At 39.1% G+C, this 26,094-nt stretch overlaps 1 protein-coding gene across 1 annotated transcript; it reads right to left on the minus strand.

Moving 5' to 3' along the window:
- Positions 1-1,364: 1,364 nt before the first annotated feature.
- ppp2r2d (protein phosphatase 2, regulatory subunit B, delta) lies at positions 1,365-22,493 on the minus strand. The gene is made up of 10 exons (XM_046853424.1): positions 22,223-22,493; positions 21,840-21,914; positions 10,524-10,621; positions 10,084-10,249; positions 9,870-9,982; positions 9,151-9,328; positions 8,624-8,788; positions 2,855-3,024; positions 1,825-1,916; positions 1,365-1,654 (listed from the first exon to the last, which is right to left on the minus strand). The coding sequence occupies exons 1-10, from the start codon at positions 22,227-22,229 to the stop codon at positions 1,375-1,377; spliced, it is 1,344 nt and encodes a 447-aa protein (XP_046709380.1). The 5' UTR covers positions 22,230-22,493; the 3' UTR covers positions 1,365-1,374.
- Between the last annotated feature and the right edge of the window lie 3,601 nt (positions 22,494-26,094).

The raw sequence follows: 26,094 nt of genomic DNA on the forward strand, positions 1-26,094 counted from the left end.
TTGGTAAAGGCAGGGAGTGGTGTTAATGATATCTAATATTTACTTACTATGGAGAATCATTATGGGATTCCCCTCTATAGTCATACAGAGATTTAAGGCTGCAGTGTCCCTTTATAAAAAAAAAAAAAAAAAAAAAAAAAAATACTAGGAGAGTCAGATTTGACAAAACCAGACGTTCGGAAAGCAAACAGCAATACTGACATTTAAAATGGCCGAATGTCCTTCGTTGTACAGTGCAACTGCAGCTTCAAGTAGTCCTATACTGAATATCTCTTTCTAGCCAACTGTTTAGTGACGAGTTTCCACCTGGAAATTAGGATTTTGCCACAATTTAGCCACCACCTGGTTTAAATAAAGTTGTTTTATTTTCCAATAAAAGTTATGCTGAAACAATGAACTGCAAAGTAATTTGTAAGTAATGAAGAAAAAGCTGATGTGCAGGTGGACTGCACCTTTTAACAGCTGGCTAGAAATCAGCAGGATGACTTCACATTTCATCACTGATGCTTCGAATCCACATAACATGCAAACACAGAACATAAAAAAAAAACCCATACATACCTGCTCATAATGTAAAAAACGCTTTCTCTTTGTATCTTTGTAGTTTTGTTACTTTTATTAAGTGGTTTGACACCAGATGGTGCAGATTTTATATATATATATATATATATATATATATATATATATATATATATAAAGACAGTCAGTAGATGTTACTATGAAAACCAAATAAAAAGAAGGGGGGGGGGGGGGAGAAAAAATTGTCCACTGACCAAAGAGAGACCTGTATTAAGTGCTTAAAAGATAAAACACCAAGGCCTGTGATAAAGGCCAGGGGGAGGAATGTTGACAAACACCACGCGCAAAAAAAAAAAAAAAAAAAAAAAAGTCTTGTTTCTGGAGATTTCCAGGCCACAGAGACGTATGCGTGGTTCTGACTGTGATGGATATGCACCTTTCCATGGTGTGCTCCACAATCTGGGTTGACAATTAGAACAAATTAAGTCTTAGACTTGAAGGGGGGGGGGGGGGATGCGGAAAAGTCGATTTGGCCTCTGTGTGTGTTTTGTTATTTCTTCTCAGCTGTGTTGAGGATGAGTGTTTGCCTTCTCCTGGTTTTAAGGTGGGTGGGGTTCGGGAGGGCGTTTCCCTGTGTAAATTCGACGCGTGGGTCAACTTGCGCCAGGAGGAGCAACATGGTTGTAGCTTCTCTTACTGACTTTAAGAACTAAACTATGGAAAGTACAAGATTTTTCTTTTTTCTTTTTGCGTCCTCCGTCCTGTGCCAGGGGGAGCGGGGATTAAGTTAGGAATATTTATTCCGATTCTCTCTCTCATTTCCCATCCCCCATACTCACTCACTCTTTCATTAGTTTAGTTTATTTTGTCCTGGAATATATACAGATTGTTGGTGGCAGCCACGGCTATGACATTCTCTTTAGGGTGCCAAGCCGTGTGCAGGATCTTCTTGTTGAAGTCCAGGCTGTCCACGCTGATCTCATCCTTCTTTCTCTTGCCACCTGTGCACACTCGGCGTGGTTTGAGCATGGCCCGCGGTTTGCTGTTCTCACGGGACGCCTCCAGTGTGATGTCACGCCGCGTGTTCCTGTCGAACATTCTAAAGAAGTTGTTGTAGGAGCCAGTCATGATGGCACTACAAGAGAAAATAGACACACGTCTCCATTTACATTGATATTATCCATTGTAACGTGCAACATTTATATCAATGACTGGTTCAAGACTTGCTATGTAGCATTAGCAGCAATAAATCGGCAGCAGGAAAATTCTGTGGCAAAGTTTGGATTAAAGGGCAAGTTTCTGTACCTGTCCGATCCGTTCCAGCAGCACTCAAACTTGTCAAAAATGCAGTCGTTCTCGTACAGTGAGCACAGCTTGCTACGTAGGTATTCATGTACCTATAAATATAAATAATAAAAATTAAACAAAGGGATTGGCATGTTGTGTCTTGCAACACTGAGGAGTGCTTTAAACCGGTCGGTAGCAAGTCAAGACAAGTACTATGGCATTATGAGTTCTATGACACCGGGTTTAAAGGAACAGGAACATCCATCATTCAGGAGAACGCATGCACTTCAAAAAACGGACAAAATATTAACAGAAACTAGCCTCTGAGTTTACAGAGAGATGTTTGAAAATGACTGTAAATCCTTAATGATAAGGAGTGACATGGAATCCATGGGGACAAAAAGGAACAAACATTTTCATTGAGGTTTGAAAAACAAACGTCTCTGCTGATACGGTTGTATTCTTTAGCCCTTCAGAAGGAATGCAACAGCTCTAATAACATTACTGAGGACAATCAGTAATCAAAAACAAAAATTTAACAAAAAAACTAAAGCACCCAGGACTTCAAAAGGAATGCTCCGTGTGTGAGAAATAAGTTAAATTAAAGACATCATTGCCCCTAGCAAACAGAACATGTAAACGATTCAACACAGACATGCACTGCATAGACTGCTCAGGCTTTATATCTTGCCTTCATATCAGTTTGAGGTATTTCTCAGCACATATCTTTCTGCTTGCAATCAGTTATTTAGCATCCAACAAAACTCATGCCTGGGTGATAAAGAAATCATTAGATAGGAAAAGGCTTACAACTGCTTAGTCTGTTGAGTTTATCAAAACTGTTTAAGACACAACAAACTGAAACACACTTGAAGTCTATTATTTCACTGTTAGCTGCTCGTCTGATTGCTACCTTCTGTGCTGATGATTCAACAATTAATGGAAAAAGAAATGAGTACAACTCGGTTCAAAGAAAAGATGTCAAGTCACTTTAAGGAAGCACTTGTGAATCAAACATCGAGTCATTAAATAAAAAAAAACTAAGTACCTGGTAGGTCTCTACTGGCCGGTTCTCCATGTTTAGGTCCCACACCTTCACAGAGAGATAGTCTCGAGTCATCATGTATCGGCCGCTATGGCTGAACTTGACGTCAGATATAGAGGAGATAATTTCAGAGAAGAATGACCGGCTGCTCGGATCTTCAGGTTCTTCAAAAACTGTGGTGGGAAAAGAAATGTAAAAATAAAATAAAGCTGAACTGCAAATAAAAAAAATAAAGGTAAAACTTATTAGTTTGGAAATGTATAGTGTGTTTTATTTATGGCTGATGACACACACTGACTCATTTTCTGTTTAATTTTAACATGTACTTCTGCTTGCTGTTGTAGATCAGCAACTCGCATTAGAATAGCAGGCAGGTTAAAACTACACAACATTAAACAAGGAAATAAGTGATCAGACAGGGTTTTGGTTTCATCTACAAAACCACTAATCTACTTTTGGTTCTAGTTATATTTGTGTTTTGTCATGCAGAGTTTACTCCATGTAAAACTTACTGGCTAAGCAATGAACAGCAGACATGTATTTGCATGTCTGTAGCCACACTACAGTTAAATGACAATCCTGTAGTTTCAGAAATGATCTTTAGCACAATTAGTTAAGCTTTATGCCTTAGATTTTACATAGAATATTTGTTTGACTGACTTTGCACAATTTTCATAAAGAATAACCACATCAAAACACACACACACACACAAAAAAAAAGATCCAGCCAAGCTTCACATTATAGTCCAGGTTCCGCTGCAACCCAGGTCCCATAGCACCTATGTTACTATTTACTCACGTAATTACTGGAAAAACTGTTAATTGGCCGAATAACCGAATTAACTGAATCAGACATGTTAGAAGCAGGGGAGAAAAAGAGGACAAATGCAGGAATTTGAGGAATAGTTTAAGAAACTATGCTACAGACTATGGCCATATTCATGGTGATGACTTGACCTCCAAATTACCAAGATCTCAATCAGATCAAACATCTGCGAGATGTGCAAGACAAACAAGTTCAATCCGTGGAGGCCCCACTTTAAAACTTACAGGATCTACAGCTAAGGTCTTGGTGCCAGATATCACAGCACACCATTTAAAGTTCTGGAGGTAATGTCTTGACAGGTCAGAAATATTTTGGACACAGAAGTAGACTCTACACAGTACCAGACTGGTGGTTTTGATATGATATTATTGTGGCTGGTCAGTGTATGTGCATTAATGAGCTCTGTTACGATTCACACCAACAGTAGCACCCCTACTGCTAATAATCCATTTAAAGGCAATTAAATGTTTATGTTGCACACAGCAACGTGGGACACTTAGGAACCAGGTTGTTTGGTATGTGATTTATTTACAGAGGTAGCCCACTGTATATGAAAACTAGATTATAAAGAATCACTTTGGACTTGGCAGTAGCTGGCATTACAACTCTTTATAGCATGAGTGGGCAAATCATTAGACGATCATCTTTGACAATATCTTTGTGTCTGCAACATCTAATCGGGCCGTTGGGCTGCTCAAGTTACATCAACCGGGAGCAGGAGAAAGTGTATCCCAATTCACAGATGAAGGTGAAACTGGTATAGTTTAATGAAATCCTATTGTGTAAACCGTTTGTAAGTTTGGGACAAGTCATGACTCGTGAGCACCAGGTTGCACAATCGGCTCGCTTAAGACATCATGATGAATTAAATTAAAAATGGTGTTAAACAAACACTAAATCTAAAAGCAGCAAATAACAGCAGCAGTAAATGATTAAATTTTTAGTCACTGTTGTAGTTTTTAGTGAATGATTATGCATTTGCACACCAATGCATTTTTTTTTTTTTTTTTAACAAGCCGGTTAGCTTGCTGCATTTCTCCATTCCATTATTTTTTTATAGCATTTGTCTACAACAGAAATCTTCAGTTTTCAAATGTGACTTACTACATTAAAATGCTTGTTTTCAATGATTGCATTTAACTGATCAATATAATTTAATTATACAAAATCCAATTAATTATATTCTAAATATACAGTGAGGAAAATAAGTATTTGAACACCCTGCTGTTTTGCAAGTTCTCCCACTTAGACATCATGGAGGGGTCTGAAATTGTCATCGTGGGTGCATGTCCACTGTGAGAGACAATCTAAAAAAAAAAATAATCCAGAAATCACAATATATGATTTTTTAACTATTTATTTGTATGATACAGCTGCAAATAAGTATTTGAACACCTGTCTATCAGCTAGAATTCTGACCCTCAAAGACCTGTTAGTCTGCCTATTAAAATGTCCACCTCCACTACATTTATTATCCTAAATTAGATGCACCTGTTTGAGGTCGTTAGCTGCATAAAGACACCTGTCCACCCCATACAATCAGTAAGAATCCAACTACTAACATGGCCAAGACCAAAGAGCTGTTCAAAGACACTAGAGACAAAATTGTACACCTCCACAAGGCTGGAAAGGGCTACGGGAAACTTGCCAAGCAGCTTGGTGAAAAAAGGTCCACTGTTGGAGCAATCATTAGAAAATGGAAGAAGCTAAATATGACTGTCAATCTCTCTCAGACTGGGGCTCCATGCAAGATCTCACCTCGTGGGGTCTCAATGATCCTCAGGAAGGTGAGAAATCAGCCCAGAACTACACGGGAGGAGCTGGTCAATGACATGAAAAGAGCTAGGACCACCGTTTCCAAGGTTACTGTTGGTAATACACTAAGACATCATGGTTGAAATCATGCATGGCACGGAAGGTTCCCCTGCTTAAACCAGCACATGTCCAGGCACGTCTCAAGTTTGCCAATGACCATTTGGATGATCCAGAGGAGTCATGGGAGAAAGTCATGTGGTCAGATGAGACCAAAATAGAACTTTTGGGTCAGAATTACACTAAACCTGTTTGGAGGAAGAAGAATGATGAGTACTATCCCAAGAACACCATCCCTACTGTGAAGCATGGGGGTGGTAGCATCATGCTTTGGGGGTGTTTTTCTGCACATGGGACAGGGCGACTGCACTGTATTAAGGAGAGGGTGACCAGGGCCATGTGTTGCGAGATTTTGGGGAACAACCTCCTTCCCTCAGTTAGAGCATTGAAGATGGGTCGAGGCTGGGTCTTCCAACATGACAATGACCCGAAGCACACAGCCAGGATAACCAAGGAGTGGTTTACCGTGGCCTAGCCAGTTTTCAGACCTAAACCCAATAGAGAATCTTTGGAGGGAGCTCAAACACGCCGTGTTTCTCAGCGACAGGCCAGAAACCTGACTGATCTAGAGAAGATCTGTGTGGAGGAGTGGGCCAAAATCCCTCCTGCAGTGTGTGCAAACCTGGTGAAAACGTTTGACCCCTCCATGATTTCTAAGTGGGAGAACTTGCAAAATAGCAGGGTGTTCAAATACTTATTTTCCTCACTGTATATTATATATTCTGGATGCTTATATCTTCACAACTGAACAAAATGTCTTTTTTAAACAAAAATTGTCAAAACAATTCTGTATTAATATTAAAAAGCATTTGCACGTAGTAAAGCTGCAGTAAATTATACTTTAAAACAGAAGTTACATGTAGTAGACAAATGCTATAAAATGAGGAATGCAGCAAGCGAACAGGCTTAATAAAAATTTAAAAAAGATGCATTGGTGTGCAAATGAATAATCATTAGCTAAAAATCACAACAGTGACTAAAAACGTAATCAGTTACTGCTGCTGTTTGCTGCTTTTAGATTGTTTGTTCGCTCCGTTTTAATTGAATTCATCACTATGTCACAAGAGGGTTTATTGCGCAACCTGATACTCGCGAGTAATGACAGAACAGATCCAGTGCGACCGTCCCGAAGTTACAGTTTACACAATAGCACTTCATTAAACTATACTATTTTTACATGAAGGATTATACAGTTTTTGCTCACCGTGCTGATGTTTTACCTTATTCTGTGACACCAGTGTGTTTTTTCACATGCTCGTGCATCACTGTAGTACTGTCATCCCCACACAAGCTTCCCTTTGCATAACTTCCAGGTACAGTTTTCTTTGTTGCGTTTAATACAAGATGCTTCTATGCCTTGGGTGACTTGGAGGGCACACTTTTTTCCTGCTGCCGGTTGACCCTGTACTGTCCACTATTTACGCAAGCGGCGGTGTAATCTTACCCGCAATTTAAACAGCCCAACTAATTGTTAACTGCATTCGTTGACAACAAATTGCGATTATTTTGATTTATCGACTTGTTGCAGCCCTCATAAAATGTCAATTAAAGATAGTTAAACTGGCTTTGCAGTTTTAAGTACACTTTTACACAAAGACCCAGCATTAGGGTTTTACATAGTTATAGTAAGTAAAACATCTAATTAAAAGTTTTTTAACAGAAACGCAATCGTCTGATTTATCGTTAATGGCAGCCCTAATTTATTAATTACTTAAAGTTTGCTTTGAAAATGTTGATTGAGGAGTATAGAGAAGGTCAGAAGGAGTTGTATTGTGTGTTTGTGGATTTAGAGAAAGCGTTTGACGGATTGCCAAGAAAGGAGTTGTAGAATTGTATGAGGAAGTCAGTTGTGGCAGTGAAGTATGTGAGGGTGGTGTAGGACATGTATGAGGACAGTGTGACAGCAGCGAAGTGTGCAGTAGGAATGACAGACTGGTTTAAGGTGGAGGTTGGACTGCATCAAGGATCGGCTCTGAGCCCTTTCCTGTTTGCAGTGGTGATGGACAGGGGCCGTGAGAGAGTGAAGAAAAGAGTGCAGGCAGGGTGGAGAAGAGTGATAACAGTAGTGATGTGCAGAGGAGGGACATGGGGTATATCGGTAGGAGAATGCTGAGGATGAAGCCACCAGGTAGGAGGAAAAGAGGAAGGCCAAGGAGGAGGTTTATGGATGTGGTGAGGTAGGACATGCAGGTAGTTGGTTTGAAAGAGAGGATGATCCGCTGTGGAGACCCCTAATGGGAAAAGCCGAAAGAAGAAGATTTACTTAATAGAGAAATTAAAAGTGGTTGTCCATTTCCAGCGATATCTTACACATTCTGCCTGCTTTCTATTTTTTTTAAAGCACCAATATGCAGCATGTCTGAAACTTATGACAAATGATTTCATATTTACATGCGATTCTTCTTGGCCTGGTTAAACTGATTTTCCATGGTTTAGAAAAATTACATGAATTCCCTTGAAGCCCTGAACTAATTATAGACCCTAGTAAACAGTTCTAAAGGAATTTGCTGGCTTTTTGATTGTTATACACGGAAATAAAATCATTGTATTGCAGAATTTGTTGTGTCTATACAAATTGATTGCCTTTCTGAATTCTGAATCATTGATGTATTAATGATAAAACACAATGGCAATCAATATAACCATATTTGTTGGCATTTCTATACGTTTCTACTCATCAAAGGCTGCAGATAACACTCAATTAAATGATTCAGAACTTATGGAACGGGGTTACTGGCATTAAACAGAGGGGGGGAAAATATCACTCCAATCCTTCACTAAGTGGGCCATGGCTTTTAACGCTCCTCAGAGAACAGAATAGGGTCCAAAGGGGGCTAGACATCATAGGACTTTGCCCTTAAGGATTTCAAATGGAAAGCTTGTTGCATTCATTCCCAAAATACCAAACCGCTCAAGCCAAAATGGGCCTTGCATTTATTTCAAAATATATGCCGCAAAGTTAATCGTATCCTGTTTCTTCCAGGATAAAGCACAGTGTATAGCCGAAGAGCCATAAGCATTGTGTACCCTTGAATCCACTGCATTAGAGAAATTACTGATACTGAGCTACTCACATTTGCTATGCCTATCGCAGAGTGCTGCTGCCCGCATGTCACACAGACGAATGGTGCCCTTGCTGCTGCTGTAGACGAACACGTTGCACTGGTGAGGGTGGCATTCGGCAGCCGTGATCACCTCTGTCAGTTCCTCCATGTTGGCAGGCTTTATATCTACAATATCTGAGGGAGGGCAGGAGTAAAGGTACACAACAGCAAATAGAAACAAACAATATAATAAAGACCAGTATTAAGTTCATTATTTCAGTATCAGGATTAAAATTCAATTTTATTTGTAAAGCGCTTTATGGGCACCTGAACGCAAAAACTGTTCACAGCAACTGTATGGCAACCTAAATCAATAGTAGCAGAATTTATACTAGACTCAAAATCAATCTTCATGGGTCCTTAGTTTAACTATCACAGTAACTGCAGAGATCTTTAGACTGTTCATATAGAACCATCCGTCCTAAGCAGCATAAAATAAAATTATGCAATAATAAAACAAAAAATGCCAAAACATGCAAAGTGATTAAAAAGGATACTAAAACTTCTATCTGTGATTTCTAAGTGCCATAGGTTTATTCTTAGGTCATCTGCAGAAAGGTATGTTTCATGATCACTATTTACTGAAATGGAGTTGATATGGTAAGTGTGTGCGTTTGCGAATATTCTGCGTGGGCTCGCCTCCACCATCAGGTCCATAGGCAACAACACGGGTACCTGTCGGGACACAAGACGAGAGAAAAACTCAATTACCAAGAGCCATTAAAGGAGAAGGACATAGACAAAATTTTCCAGATTAATTATTGAAACATTTATATATAGTCAACAAATATATTTTTTATCTTCTAATGTAAACTGTCCTAGACATGAAAATGTTTTATCTAATTTTAGATATTTATAATTAGGGCCTATGATAAATAAAAACTCTTAGCTAATGCTTAATATTTACTAACAGGGGGTTAGTCTGCAGCACAAAGAAGGCATCTTGCTTACAGTGTACTATATAAATACAATTACACCCACTGTTTACTGGTATGCTTGAGTGTTTTACTCAAATCATAGTAATTTAAATACACAGATACAAGCAGTAAACTATACTTTCTTCAGCAATTCACTCTCTGGGCCATGTGAAAAGCTGGACCTAATTAACATTTTACACAGTCCTTTAAAACAAAGAAATCTCTGCACTTCCAAACAGAGTGGAAACAGGAATCTGAGTCCAGAGGGATAAGGCTGAGCATGAAGATGCTCGACTTGCCCTTAGTTTCGTGATTCTAAAAGGATCTCTGAGACGTCCGTCTTCGTCTTTTAGATTGTAGCCTTCTGCTCGTTTGTCCCTTTCACTGATCTTCCACAGCTTGATGGTTTTATCTTCAGGAAAATGGAGAGGAAACGAACATATTATAACCAGTTCCTTTATGTAAATGTTCAATCTACATAAGATAATTTAGGGCCAACAATCACAACTGTACCGTTTGTAGAGAGCAGGAAGTGAGCAGCATTCTGCTGTGGTAGCCATCTGATTTTATTGATTTTCTCCTCAATTTCTAAACTTTTCAAATAATCAAATTCAGGTTCGTGACTCTGGAAAGTGCTGTACACGTTGTACTCTCCTCTTGAGAGAGGGCGGTTTTTACTCTGAGAACAGAAAAGGAGCAACAGCTTTAAAAATAAGTGTTAAAAGATCAACCTCATCAAGTCTTGCAGTGGAGAAGCAGAAGTAATTAACACCTACTAAGAAAAATATATACTTCCCACTAAATATAGAAATGCAATTTCAGCACTCAATTAAAAAACAAATTCTATATTGTTTTGACAGCAACTGAAAAGCCCATGTATCATGGTGTACTCAGAAAAAAATGGATGAAGGCAGAGTTAATCCATGTTGAATATTTGAAGCGTTATAGCTTACCTCTTGTTCCCGCTGAAATATGACAACTCTTCCACCTTTATCTCCTGTAGCTAGTAATTCCCCAGAGAAGTTAAATTCAACCGTTGAGATAATGTCCGCTGCAATACAAAAAAAAAACAAAAAAAAACAAGGAATATCAGATTTAGTTATACAGTCAATGAGTGGGTTTAAATAATAAAGTCTGGGGTTTAAAGTCGAGCCTTGACTCAGACTTTCCACTGCTGGCTCTGTAAACCATTCTGTCCAATGGCACAAAAGACAAATATTGTTTTCTGGTAAACTTTTATCAAAGCTTTCTATATGTAAAGAAAATTAGTCATGTATTACACACTAACTGTGAGACACCCCTGTAAATACTGTACCACCGTTTGATTTGAGAATTGCACATTTGTATTTCTGCTCATGTGGCACACCTGCTATACAATCCCCTTTAAATTTATTGATAAAGGAATGAGGACATGCTCGAAATTACAACATTAATATAAACCTGTCGTTTGCCTTGCAGCTGGTATCATGGTCATTTGCCTTAATATAAAAAAAAATAATTTAAATAGCACGTCTGAACAACCGGAATATAATCAAAAGCCCCTTTAATGCGACTGTCAAAACAAGGGCATGCTTAAGAGCAGTTGTACCCAATGACTTTCCTGTAGAACAGATTCCTGTACACACGTTTTGATTTCACACTAGTTAGCACTTATATCAGCTGATCTTAAGGCCCCTCAGTCACTCTTCCCTATCTAAATCTACACACTCTTGGTTTAGTATGCAGTGAACAGCAGATCTCTCTTGACTTTACGACCAAAATGAATAAGGTTACACTCTGTAAATACAATACATGAGTGGTGTTTTTAAACAGGATAGGGATAATAAGCATATCCTGTACAGGGTCCTGTTCAGATCCGTATTTAACCCTGTAGAACATGTTCCTGGATAAAGAGAAAAATGAATAAATAAGTATTACAACTAAATTCCCAACATTTAGTTCACTGTTAACTGGGGTTAGATGCTGGATTACATTCTCATATTTAAATCTCAAATTGCACACGTTTGTATACAAAATATCTTCAATCTTCAATTCTAAACGGAGTACCTGCTTTAGACAAGCAGCAACACGCAAGGAATCCACATTCCACTTTATGTTCCTTTAACAAGGAGTGCTTACATATGACACGTTTACATCCTTTGTGTGGTTAGTTTCAGATAGAAATAACATTCAGTGAACACCTCAGCGCTTCAAAAACAAACTTCACACTGCAAAAAAGGGAATGCTTATGCGTGTGAATGTTGAACATAAGCTTTTAGATACTCAAAGACAATTATACTCTACACTTTAGCCTAGTTATTTAAACCAATGTTGATCACATCATTTAGCACCCCACTGAACCAAAAGCTTAAGTTCTCAGCCTCAGTCTCCTGGTGTGGCTGCTCACAAACTAGCTAGACTATGAAGATTTAAAACATCTTTGTCTGAAATTAAAAGACATAGTGAGGTACACTTGGTTTGCAGATTAAAGCCCATTTACACCTGAAGGGACACTGCTCAAGGCATAACCCAGCTGCTTCATGATACTTAATACTAGTCAATGCTAAGCAGTTGAAAATATATATTCCAGACAGCACATTCATGATCACTGGGATTGTAGAAATTTCTCACTTCTGATTCCAAGGCAACTTTAAAAAAAATAATTCTACTAAAACAAAATCTACTAAAGATGGGCGACAAATAGAAATCACCAAAGCTTTAACCATGAATACTTTAGATTACTTTACATTTATATTGGTTAAAACCCCCAAAAACTTTCAAATTAAAACACATACATATCCAGAATTTAAGATAGAATGGAGTGTGTGTGCAGCCTTAAGTGATCAGCTAGTAAATAATCCACACTCCAGAGGAAAGTAATAAAACAGCAGAAAGGCTGAGGTTATACTCAACATTCTCACAGCGCAGAGACGCAAGCGGCATCGTTCACATACCCGCCGGTGACATTTTGTACATCTGGAGGATTAAAAGATCTGTTCAATAGAGGTCAGGGCAGAGCTAAAAAAGCACCTCTACAGCATAACAAGGTAAACAATGAAGAGGAGGCGATGTGCAATTTCTTTTTAACTGTGCATTACTCAACAGTGGTTCAAATATACGTCACAATTTTTGCTGCCTACACACTACACTGCAATCAAAAAAGCTAAAAGAACAGTCATATCAAAGGTAACTGAAAAAGACATTAAGGGCACAGAGTCAACTAAGAAACGATATGATCATGTCCATTAAAGACTGCTCTAACGAGAAGACATCAAGTGGTGTTAAGGGGTGTTATCATTCTGTGTAGTATTGCTTCCATGAATAAAGAAAGGAAAAGGAGTAGAGGAACCAATGACAAGACGGAAAGTCATCTGCTGTACCTAAAACAAGACGTCAATTTCTCTGTACGTGCTGGTTTGACTAGGTTCGGCCATGATGCTTAAATGCTTCTACTTACAAGCGATGCATTATAATTTCCATTTACAAAACAAATAAAGCTTAGCAAAGGTACTGAAAGTCATCCATGAGAAGTAAAGAGATTTGTCATGTGCAGAAAGATTTTCTCAAACAAAAGGTTGTGTCCCAAGAAGTGCACTTCATCCACTCTCTGCGCACTTTACTATACATACATTAAAAATAATGTGCACATTATACCAATTAGCAGACAATAATTCAAGAGACATTTATGTCACCAGTAAGTGTCCTGGTCAAGGTCATGGAGAGCCTACAGACCACCAGGGAAACACTGGGACTGAAACACTGGGAGGGAATACACTCTAGATAGGACACGATTTGCACCTACCGGCATGTTTTTAATAAGGGGGAGAAAACCCCCAGTGAAATGAGAAGACGTGAAAACTCTACAAAGACAGTAAAGCAAACTAAGGATTGAGTGGACCAGGGACTGGTGTTCAAACCCACCTGGTTCTGGGATACTCTCTGGCTCAACCACAATCATGACTAGAATAAAGCAGTTCCTGATGAATGATTATCTAAAAAAAATATGCCCTGTATCTAATCCATTCTCACATTTAAATGATATGCAAGTAACAGTTCTTAGTAAAAACGATGATGGAAAAAAAAAATCAGCGAAGCCATGCAGTCCACACAATTAATCCTTGTTTGCAAAACACTGACTCAGCATAATTACAGTGCAAGTTTTGGCAGTGCAGGAAGCAGCAGAATCACGCACATACCCATACTGAAGCACGAGAAGATGCCATTATATATCAGTTGTACCTGCAGCTGTCGCTTGTCTTGCAAAACTGTGACGAGACTTTTCACAAATCAGCCGTTAACACCACCGCTGCTCCGGACAGGCCAGAGAGCAACTCAGGATCAATCTGGTAGTGCTGTGGTCACTCCTCAATGAGAATGTTTAATCTGATGTCTAGGCAAATTAACAAAACCATGTAGCCATTAACTAACCCAAATCCCTCCTCTTGTGCCACTTCAAGCACTTCTCAGAAATGAGGCAGGGAAAACAAAGTAAGACAAAAAAACAAAAAATTGCAGAGCTGAAGATACTGCTCACACAATTCACCACTGCAACACAACAACATTGAAGGTGACCACAATGCTGAGGCAAAGACAAACACAGACTAATTTCAGCTGTACCTCGACTGAGTGTTGCATTGCATCACTGATCTCTGCATGAAGATAAAATTAGCGCTCTAACATTAGATCATTCTCTGGCAGCTCCCTAGGAGGAGAGAAACACACTACTGTTCAAACAGACTGATCCGGACGCCGCTAGAAGGATGTGGGAGTAGGATGAGAAAGCAATACATACCCATGGTGGAGCACATCGAGTGGCCATGATAGCAGCTTTGAAGGCTGCAGAGATCAGTGAAGTGTAAGTGTTTGAGATTTACGTGCCTGGGAGAAACAGCTAGAACACTAGCCTATATGTTAAGCCAAAGCTCGAGGGGAGACGTTCAGCCATGTTGGACAGGTAGGAGTGGGGGAAAAACAAAGAGGAACCCCGCACACGGGAGAGAAAGCCTTGTTTTTATCCTTACACAGATCTGCAGTGTAGTAGAGTAAAACACAGACTAGTGTCATCATATCTGGTACTAAAGCACTTAACTGGAGAAAAAGAAAAAAGGAAGGATCTGCAGCTTTATTGATTATTTTACATCTATCTGAGCCACAGTAAAGTTTATACAACAGTACTGCATTTAATAAATACTGTCGTGGAGAGACTTCCGTGTCATTACACGTAATCAGTAGCTGTGTGCTAAGCATATGACATTTGTTTACACAATACATCCTTGACTTAAGAGACATTCTCGTTTCCAAACCTGAAATAAGTATCAGCAATTACCTTACCATTACAAACAGTGGCTTTCAAGTCGTCTATCATGTGTTAGTGAAAAGAGCTGCAAAAGCATCAATTATTTCTAAAGATTAATTTTAAAAAATATTACAACATCCAATTAAGCTTGCCATGGCATTTTAATTCACAGAGAACTGCGCTCATTAACTAATGTACTGCCGTTTTAAGACCTATTCGTATCTCTGGGATTTTACTCTCAACAAGTCATGTCAGAAATTTAAGAGAGAAAAAATACTATTTTACATTTACCTTTTACAAATGATCTTTTTGGGGGAAATCATACTCAGTTACTATCATTACATCATATCATTAACAATCTTCCTGGACTGAAACCTTCCTGACTCCTTAAAAGTATTATTCATACATCAATGACAATACAATGGATGAGTCCATAATGTGTAAACGTACATTTATAAATACACACATCTGAAAGATCATTATCCATCCACCGGTCTTGTAAAACTTAAACTATAGGAAAGCATCTGCTATAAGACACAAGCACCATTTTCTTTAAAATGTGCCCAACATGAACCTAAGACAATAATGATATTGTGTACCTAATTATTGAAACCCTCCATTTCAGCATACTGGTTCTCAGAAGCCAATTTCCCTAGTGTTCTATACATCTGTACACTGTTCCCACAACTCGGACCAGCTGGTGCAGGCTGCAGGCCTATATACACTCCTCATTTTGGCAGAAAGCTGAGTGTAAAAATATTCCCCTCAGGGGAGAATGGTTCATGTGTGTACAAAAAATTCGAGCTGCAGTCTTTTAAAGAACAACCCATGAACAGTCAAGCTTTAACATTTTGAAGCAAGGTTTCTTATTTATAATGATTTCACACACATTTGAACACTTCAGAGGGAAATCTAAAACTTTTCAGTATCTCATGAGGAAGAACATTTAAACTCCACTGAAAAAGCTCATGCTGCTGGATTGGCAAAAGAAACCCGGTTGCCCACACACACACACACACACACACCCACACCCACACCACACACACACCCACCCACACACCCACACACACACACCCACACCACACACCCACACCCACACCCACACCCACACCCACACCCACACCCACACCCACACCCCTATTGATCTAGCAAACAGGAGGAACAAGCCCTGCATGGAAAAAAAAGGAAACCGGAAAATGCCGGGAAAACCTCCGGGATAAAGTCTGGCAGGAAGCCGACAGAAACTTCTCTGTTCCCCTGTTTTTCCAGGCATAGGAAAAACAAGCATGCAGCTTAAAGTTGCAGATCAACAAAAAATACTTGCAAGGTATGTGCAATATGCAGCAGATGAAGGACCAAACAAAAAAGCAAATGTCCGATTAAGAGGCATGATAACAATTTACAAAACGATGATAAATGAATAGTGCCAATTTTTTTGGAAGGATTTTATAGTTATACTATTATCATAGTTAGACATTATGAATCAAATGTACCACAATATTGAAACGTTGAGCAAATGATAGTGTTAATGTGAATCAGAAGAATCAACTAGTATTAAAAATTAGATTGAAATTAGTCATGAAATTCTGCAAAAAAAAAAAATAATAAAATTACTTATTTTGAGTGGGTCGAACAGCACGACTAATATCCACAACAGTGAATAGAATTTCAAGATACACAAACCAACTCCACAAAAACTAAACATCAGCTTGGGCAAACAAGCCAAGGGTTTGTTTTCTGCTTTGCGGGATTTCTAGACAGGTTGCCTATTGCAACTTAGGCACTGTTTTCTAGAGCAGGTGATTTCCACCACCACACCTCAGACTGCTATTGTTCCACAGCTGGAAAAGGGAAAAGACAGTTTAACACAAAATACAGCTCTCAAAACGCACACATTATATATACACAAAAGGTATATAGTAGATGTGGACACCTGACAAATTGCAATTGTGGGCTTTTATGAACAACCTATTCCACATGTAATCCACCACTGTGTTTAATAAACTCCATTCTGGAAAGGCATTTCACTACTTTGTTAAGATTTGTGTCTATTTAGTTCAACAGCATTAGTGAGGTCAAGCAATGATGGTGAAGGAGGATTTCTGGGGTGCAGTCAGTGTTCCAGTTCATCCCTCAAGGTGTTCAGTGGGTTGAGGGTATTACACAGGCATACTGTAATGCTGGAACAGGTTTGGTTATCTTAATGGCATGAAATGTACGATTCTAACTTTGTGGCAACATTTTTGGGGAAGAAACATTGGTGTGAAGATCAGGTGCTTATTAGCTTTTCGGCATGTGTACATAGGAACGCACCCCAATTTCTACAGCTGCTTATCTGTTGAGTCTCTTACACACATTATCTGTGTGCAACTAAATCGCAGCACATACACAATCAAAGGGTTTCTGTCCCCAGTGCTTCTGGAGCAAGGATGTACATGCTCGGGGTTTCAAAGAGGCAACACTAACACACAGTTGATGTTGGTAAAGGAAATTTATACATGACTACAAATATAAAAAAAAATTCCTCCACCACGACTTGTTTAAACAACACTTCATGGTGTTACCACAGCGCATTAAAAGGGACACGTTAGCATGAATTAAATGTTTAGGCAATTTAGTATTTTGCAATAGCACTGACTACATGCATCTTCTTGCTCCATGTCTTCTTGTAGTAAATACATTAGCTAGAGAACTGGAGATATAAAACAACTGCTAATACAAGAGTAAAAATCACAAACTAACTAAACGATTAATTTTACTGGGTATAGAAACAAGTCCTGAGTCTGAACTATAAGCACATTTCTTCCTGTGCACGTTTCCACCCCTGTGTAAACTCTGCAATGTCTTGGATCCTCACTAAAAAAACATCTACAGTAGAACACGCAGCAAAACCCTGCCACCGAAAAACTCACAGTGCATTTCTTTGATGTTGCAGGGATTACTGAAAATGTTGGTGCATTAGCTAGCAACCAATACTGTTCTCGTTTGAAAATCATTTCCCTGTGAGGGTACATTTCTCCACCCTCTTACAATCAGTTCCATTTACAATTCAGCAAGATTTTAAGACCAAGGTGGAACCAACCTGAAACCACCATCTGTAGTGGATTTGGTTGAGAAGCGGCACAAACACAGACAGGCGTGGGAGGCGGCAATAGATACACCAACATCTCACCCCTAACTTGTGTGAATTGACAAATAGATCATTCGATTAAATCTTACATGGTGGTCAAAAACGAGAAGTTCCAACTGACCAAAAATAGTTTGTGGAGAGATGTCTAAAATCTCCCTACATGTGAACTAAAGAATGTTGCTCTATGACTGACAGGTGTCCCACCAGGGTGAACTCTTGTGTGCACAGTGTTACCAAAAGCAGGTTGGTGAATGAGAGGGTGTTACTGGCTCCCGTCTCAGCACTTTAAGTGACATAGTATGTCACTGTGTGTGTGTGTCTCTTCTGCACCACCTCACAGTTGTATACAATATACGGTTCACGCTTGTCTTTGCAAGCTCAATGCCCTACACACAAAATACAAAGATGCACTGAAATGGCTATGAATGCATCGAATGCACTTTTACACACTCTTAAACCACACAGAGTGAACTGGTGCCACACCAACCCATCACTCTATAGAAAATGGACGAGTCAGAAACTATAAACAAAGAAGAAATTGTGACGCAAACGTGTCTGGCCTCGATCAATGCTACCTTCCCATACTTTTACAGTGTGCAAACTGGTGTAATTATTAAGTAACATAAGAAATGTCATTTATTTTTCAAAAAGCAGTCACAAACAAATATCCAAAGAAATCCACATTAGTGAACTTGGTGCAGTGTCCAAATCATTACTTGCTTTGATGAAGCCATTATTCAGTAGGCTACAATGATTTAAAATAATAAACTATATTAAATAAACTTTTTGGATAAAAGTATTGGGACACCTACACTACATACAAATCTTATGGTCAGGTGTTTATATATTGAATCACTCAAGGTAAAAAAAAAAAAAGCTGACAAACATGCTTCAGATTTTTAGTACCAATTCCTCTTCGCCTTTTGCTCTCACTCATTGCAAGTGGTTTTCTCTCCCAAACCTGCACATGCACACACACAAGCTTGAAAGCGTATGAGCTGTCTGTAGTTACACCATTTATTATATCTTTACAATAGTTTAATACTCGGTACATAACTCTTGCAATAGTATGCAAGTCATGCTGAAGGTTCTGCTAGGTCTGGAGAAAACTTAACACACCACCACTAAGAACATTTTAGTATTTAAAAATATGAAAGCACAGTGCTGAATTCCAGCTGAGCTCACAGAAGGCACTCGATGTCCCAGAAGGCATTACAGTGGATTAGTAACTAAAAGTAGTCTGACGACATTGGGTCTATCAAGCCCCTAGAGGTCCATCAAACATAGTCAAAGCATCTGCATTTTTCTCTTTTTTTTATAATAATAGTTTCAGTAGTGAAGCTCAAGTTCAACTTAGAGGTGGTGCTTAGAATCCTACCAAGTCAGCTACATCAAACCTGCAAAACTCAGGAGCGTAATTTCCACTACTATTACTACTGTATTTTCATTTTATATATATATTATTTCAGATAATATATCAGACAAAATTTCTAAAATGTTGCTTGCTGGTGGCAAAAGATAAGGAGACATTTGCCTAATGTGTTTAATACTTAAATAGATTTTAGTAATGACAACTTTTTCACACTGAAACATGTCCTGGACTGGACTGTAGGAGGACTAGAACTTCTGACCAGGAAGCTGTAATTCTAATAATAATTCCTGCTTTATTGTGTCGAAAAAGGGGAATAAACACAGTAATGCCTACACCTCTGTGTCATCCTGGTTAAAGGAATTAGACAATTTAACCCCAATATGAGTCAACTCTCAGGACAGTTAAACCCATGACCTGCACCCCAGTTAGTGTGCTATAAGAGGGAGCAATGAGACGGCTGGAACCCAAACCGAGCCCAAGAGCTGCAAGTCACTACTTGAGTCAGTGCGCAAGTTACACGACACACCCAGCAACTTATAAGAACAGAACTGCATCGATTTTTCTGCTTCGTTTAAATGGTTGGGATTGAATACACCCTTTTAATAACAGTCCATCTTGTAATGTTATTGTTAACTACCAAGCCTCGAACTTGGATTAATGTTAGATGAATTGGATGGACAAGTTTGTCTGGTTTACTCTGAACATCCACCTTACAATCAAATTCCAGTGACAGATTCTACATGCTTACTTATAGTGGCTGCACAATACACAACTCGCTGAATCGCTCGCAGTATGCCACTTTATGTATGTAATCTGTTGGACAGAGATGAACTACACTAAACTACGCCACTACAAAGTGATCCTCAAATCAGCAGTCATATGACAGTGACAAGGCCAAAAAAGAAAATATGAAAGAAAGAAGAGTTGCAGATGCAGGCAGTAAGGATTATCTGCCCTGCAAAGAGAACTAGAAACAAAAACACACTGCTGTGCACCACAGAGGATCCTCATGTTTTTTTCTGTTTGATTTCGATGTGCCCAATAAATTCTGTCTAGTCAAAACATTACTGTGCTTGTTTTCACCCCCCCCACCCTCATAGATAAGAAATCAAATTCAGAGAACTGCTGAACATGACAACAGATCAGTTTGATCTTAACCATTAGCCCCATTAGTATGGGATTCAACTTGCACAGGATCCCAACGTGTAGAAGTTTAAAGGAGCTCTTACGATTTTATTTAAATCCAAAAGATACATATTCAGAACTTTACTATATATGGAGAAAAAAAAGAAAATGTAGGGTCACTTCAATATTTTTCACCAAAGTCAACATCTAATCATTTTAGTTCTGTCCAGATGCATGTCCATAATTCTATATGCAGATGTCACCTCATGTTATGGGGAGGGAGAGAGAGACAGGGGGAGAGAGAGAGAGAGAGAGAGAGAGACAGGGGGAGAGAGAGCGCGAGATGGGGTGGAGATGCCTGACTGTAGCTAGCTTTTTGCAGGGAAGAAAAAAAAATATTTAATGCTTCTCTTTTGCCTAATAATTTTGTTTTCAAACCGTTGTTGGAACTTTAGTTCACCTCAAACCGAAGCAAGGTCCAGTACCTCTGCGTTTGCCTGAATCTCAAGCACTCTTGTTTAACCACACAGCATTTGTGAAATACGCAACTGTAGATAAACTCACCCCTCGTGTGGATGTTTTACGGCTGTCTTGATGTTATTTTATCACTAAGAAAATGTGCATAGCTGAAATGTCCAAAAATGTATAACAGATTCCTCCCTGATAAATTGGTCCAATCCGAATAGGGCTATTATACTGCTTTCTCACAGCTTTCCCTCAACCTGGCACAAACTCCACTATAGCTGAACTTACCAAAGCATGGCTGGAAAAGAGAAGCGTGTATGCAGGCAGACATGCAGACTGAATACAAACACACCTGCAAATCACGTTTGCTCTTACTGTAGAACAAGACCTGTCTCCAGTGGGCGGGGCATTTATACTCAAGTACATTTCATTGGATGAACACAAGACTAGTACAGGATGAGTCATCAAAATTACCATTTCACCCAAAGTGAAATACGAAAAAAAATAAAAGTATATAAATAATCTTCAAAAACGTGTCTAGTTGCTCCTAAGTAGCACCATAATAGTGTTTAAAGCATTAAGACAGAGACAAAAATAAATAAAAAAACGTTTGATTTGAGGTGCAACTTTAACCATAGCAGAGCCAGATCCCAAACAGATGCCTGGTTACTACATATATCATGTATTAAACACCGACTTCTCTACACTTTCTAGCAGACTACATTATTAATAAGAAGGCATTTAGGATGTGCTTGTGTAACGCTATAAGGAGAGGTTTCTTCGCTAGGTCAAGCTGATGCTAATGCTAACTCAACCCATGCTAAGGCGACTAGCTCGCTGGCTTCGTTAGCATACGAAGCAGTGTGTTTTATACAGGAAGGGAAATCGGGCGAGCTTCTTACCTTCAGCCACGTCTTCATCCACGGCTCCCTTTACCTGCGAGAAACACCACTGGAAGTCGTTCCCTCCACCGACCCCTGCAGCCACACACACACACACACACACACACACACACACACACACACAATTGCAGTCAGTAAGCTACATACAACATGAAGCCTTTAAGGAATACATGAGCAAAGAAAAAAATAACTTATTTTCCCCAAAGTGGGGAGTTAAAAATAAAAGCTAAAAGCAAATGCATCTCGTTCACACACGTAATTAGCGTAGTTAGCTCTCAGGCTAACCGGTTAGCTACAGCGGTTGTAGGCCGCGCTACTTGGACCAAGTCTCGCCCCCTCCCATTCCCTCTCCTCATCGCTCCTCTCTTCCCATCCTGTCTCACCTGCCATCGCTTCGTTTCTGCGGAGAATCCGGCCTCGAGCTCACTGACTCCCGAGTCCCGGCGCGTTATAACCCTGCAGCCGGAGCGCGACGCGGCTCGTTCGCCAAAAAAGAAAAAACCGGATCTCGGGTTCGGCGCGAGGACCGCGGCGCGCGCGCAGCTTCACCCCCGTGATTTTTTTTTTATTCCTTCTCAAGATGGCGCACGCCGACAGTCGACATGATGCCGTGACGTCACGTCACTTCGCGTCACTTCACTTCACGGGGCGCTCCTCGGGGAAAAAAAAAAAAAAGCGTTGGAGAGAGTCCGAGTGGCGCACAGCCTGCGCCCACATCCGCTCAGACTTTTCCTGTTGTCACATATATGGACCTTAATGTAAAAATGTAATATCGCCACGTTGTTTGTATATGTCTAATTATAAAAATAATAAATAAATAAATATGGACCACATAAAAAAATAGATATTTGATATTTAGATATGCTTTTCTCTAACAAAAATGTTAAAATGCTTTTTCAACAACTTTCTGTTTCTGGTCCATATGTTGTGTCTTATTGGAATAGTTTTGTAAATTTACATTTACATTTACATTTGCGGCATTTGGCAGACGCCCTTATCCAGAGCGACGTACAAACGTGCTTTAAATCTCTAGTAATGAATAAATCTACACTGGTACGCAAGATTACAAACTCAATATAACTATAACTCGAATGCTACAAACTTGGAAAGTGCTAAAGTAGGTATTTTAGGAGGAGGTAGGTCTTCAGTCGTCGCTTAAAGATAATCAGGGACTCTGCTGTACGGACATCTAGGGGAAGTTCATTCCACCACCTCGGTGCCAGAACAGAGAAGAGCCTTGAATTGTACTTACCTCTCATTCTGAGAGAAGGTGGTACCAATCGAGCAGTGCTGGAGGATCTCAGACAGCGTGGTGCAGTGCGAGATGTGATGAGGTCACTGAGGTAAGATGGTGCTGGTCCATTTTTGGCCTTGTAGGCAAGCATCAGTGTTTTGAATCTGATACGTGCAGCTACTGGAAGCCAGTGAAGGGAGCGCAGCAGTGGGGTGGTGTGGGAAAACTTGGGCTGATTGAACACAAGTCGTGCAGCTGCATTTTGGATCATTTGCAGTGGACGAATAGCGTTCAGGGGGAGACCTGCCAGCAGAGAGTTGCAGTAGTCAAGTCTTGAAATGACAAGAGACTGAACAAGCACCTGGGCAGCCTGTATGGACAGAAATGGTCGAATCCTTCGGATGTTATAGAGAAGAAATCGACAATAACGAGCAACATTAGCGACATGTGGGAAAAAAGACAGTTCATTGTCCATAGTTACCCCAAGGTTACGAGCAGTGGCTGAAGGGGAGAGCAGAGAGTCATGAAGTGTTATTTGTAGATCTTGACCTGGGGATGAATCACCTGGGATGACCAGCAGTTCTGTTTTGCTGGGGTTGAGTTTAAGTTGGTGAGCACTCATCCATAAAGATATGTCTGACAAGCATGCTGAGATCCGAGCGGAAGCTGTGGTATCTGATGGAGGGAAAGAAAAGTTGAGTGTCATCTGCATAGCAGTGATAAGAAAACCCATGTGAGGATATGACTTCACCAATGGAGTGGGTATAGAGGGAGAAAAGGAGGGGACCAAGTACAGAGCCTTGTGGGACACCGGTGGCGAGTTTGCATGGGGCAGATGTGGATCCCCTCAATGTTACCTGGTATGAGCGACCTTCCAGGTAGGAAGCAAACCATTCCCATGCTGTTCCGCAGATACCAAGGCTCTTGAAGGTTGACAAGAGTGTCTTGTGGTTGACTGTGTCAAATGCTGCTGAAATGTCCAGAAAGATAAGTACAGATGACAGCTTGGCTGACCGAGCAGCATGTAGTTTCTCAGAAACAGCCAATAGGGCCGTCTTTGTGGAATTTTAAAATACTATATAAATTCTACCCAGTTAAATCTTTAATTTCACATAGATTTAAAAGGACATTGACACCAGCTGATTTTTCTGTAACAACCTTCCTGAAACTTTATTATATTATAATATTATATTATATAACTTTATATTATATTATATTTATTATTATATTTATATTTTAGCTTTTCTACAAAATTGTCTTCTCCCAAACTTTGCTTTTTCTCTCAAGCATGTTGTTTTAGTTTTTTATATATTATCTCACGAATCTGGTTTTTATATTTTAGCAAAATTGTATATTTATATATGTAAATATACTAATAATATACCTTTTTTAAAACCTATTTTCATATGTGAAATAAAAAAAAAATTCTGAGTCTACTAAACATTAAAATACGCTAAAGCTATAAAAGACATTCAACCTGTTCGAAAAATACAATATTAATGATTTGTGATTTTATGTATTTATTTAATGTATTTATAATGGTGCTCTGTATTTTATTTTCCTGTTTTCAAAATCTCTCTCTCTCTCTCTCTCTCTCTCTCTCTCTCTCTCTCTCTATATATATATATATATATATATATATATATATATATATATATATATATTTCTTTTTTGGTTTGTTTTTTTTGTTTTCCAAAAACAAAAATCGTATGAAATGATTTACGGAATTATGCGCAAAGCAAACGCAGCCGAGATCAGTGCGCTAGGGAGCCTACATGCCGTACTCCATGCGTCTATCTTGCGCAGTTTCTTCTTCCCGCAAAACATATTCTGTATCTCCTAGGAGGCGGCATGGGTGTGGAGTTGGGTGCAAACCTTTACACAGCCTTTATGTCAAATGAAGATGAGTACATTTTGTTAATGTGTGCAGCAACACATACTATGGGTTTATAATCACAAGGTATATCTTTATAATCACAAGGTTTGAGCATTCATTCATTCAATCAATCATTCATTAATTCATTCATTAAATCATTCATTCATTCATACATTCATTTTGATTATGTGATTTAGTCTGGTCAGGGTTGTGACAATTCCACAGCCTTTCCTAGAAACACTGGGTGTTGTGTAAAAACAGACTGGATTGGATATGAAACAGTCCACCAGTGGGCGCTATTCACATTCAGGTTCACCTACTTGTTCACATGAATTTACTCACGGTGATTTCCGCGTTTTGTCTCAGCCAGGTACGGTGGCCGAGAAGTGCAAAACACATTAACAAATCAGACAACAAATTAACAAATTAGAAAACACTATCCGGAAACAAAATAACAAATGCAAAAACAAAATAACAAATCAGAAAACAATATAACAAATCAGAAAGCAATATAAAAAATCTGGAAACAAAATAACAAATGCAAAAACGAACAAATCCAAAAACACAAGACAATTCGGAAAAGGTAGGTATAGTTTGTGAATGGAAACTTACCATCATTGGACCTGTCATTCAAGATATACAGGAAGTATGAAATCTTATCACTTTGTTTTCTTGTACATGTGTAAAGTTCTCTGTTTACTTTGAACTATTTTTTATTTCGATTAGTGCACCTTTAAATATGAGAAAATCACAGAAGTAAACATTGGCAAGCAAAGAGAGATTGTTGTATTTCCTGTATATCTTGAATGACAGGTGTCTTGTCCAATAATCAGTAAGTTTCCATTCACAAACTATACCTAACTTTTCTGGTTTGTCTGAAATGTTGCACGAAAACACATTAACAAATCCGAAAACACAACGACAATTCAGACAAACCTGAAAAGGTCATCTTTTTCTGTCATGTCTGACTCCTATCAAGGAGGCTGTCAGGTCTGTTATACATCATAAACATTTACAAGATGTAAGATTTTCTCACAATACAATTACGTCATAACAGACCAGGTTTCATGTTTAAATCACAGGAAAACTAAGTCATGATAACGAAAAACAACATCGGTTATGTCGAGATCATGAGAAAATTAAGT

The sequence above is a fragment of the Silurus meridionalis genome, chromosome 7 (assembly GCF_014805685.1).
Source record: "Silurus meridionalis isolate SWU-2019-XX chromosome 7, ASM1480568v1, whole genome shotgun sequence".
Taxonomy (NCBI): domain Eukaryota; kingdom Metazoa; phylum Chordata; class Actinopteri; order Siluriformes; family Siluridae; genus Silurus; species Silurus meridionalis.

Coding starts and splice junctions, on each gene's coding strand:
- ppp2r2d (XM_046853424.1), bottom strand. Junction 10,250..10,523: donor TATTTCAGCGGGAACAAGAG/GTAAGCTATAAC, acceptor TTCTGTTCTCAG/AGTAAAAACCGCCCTCTCTC. Junction 8,789..9,150: donor AATCACAGATAGAAGTTTTA/GTATCCTTTTTA, acceptor GCCCTCCCTCAG/ATATTGTAGATATAAAGCCT.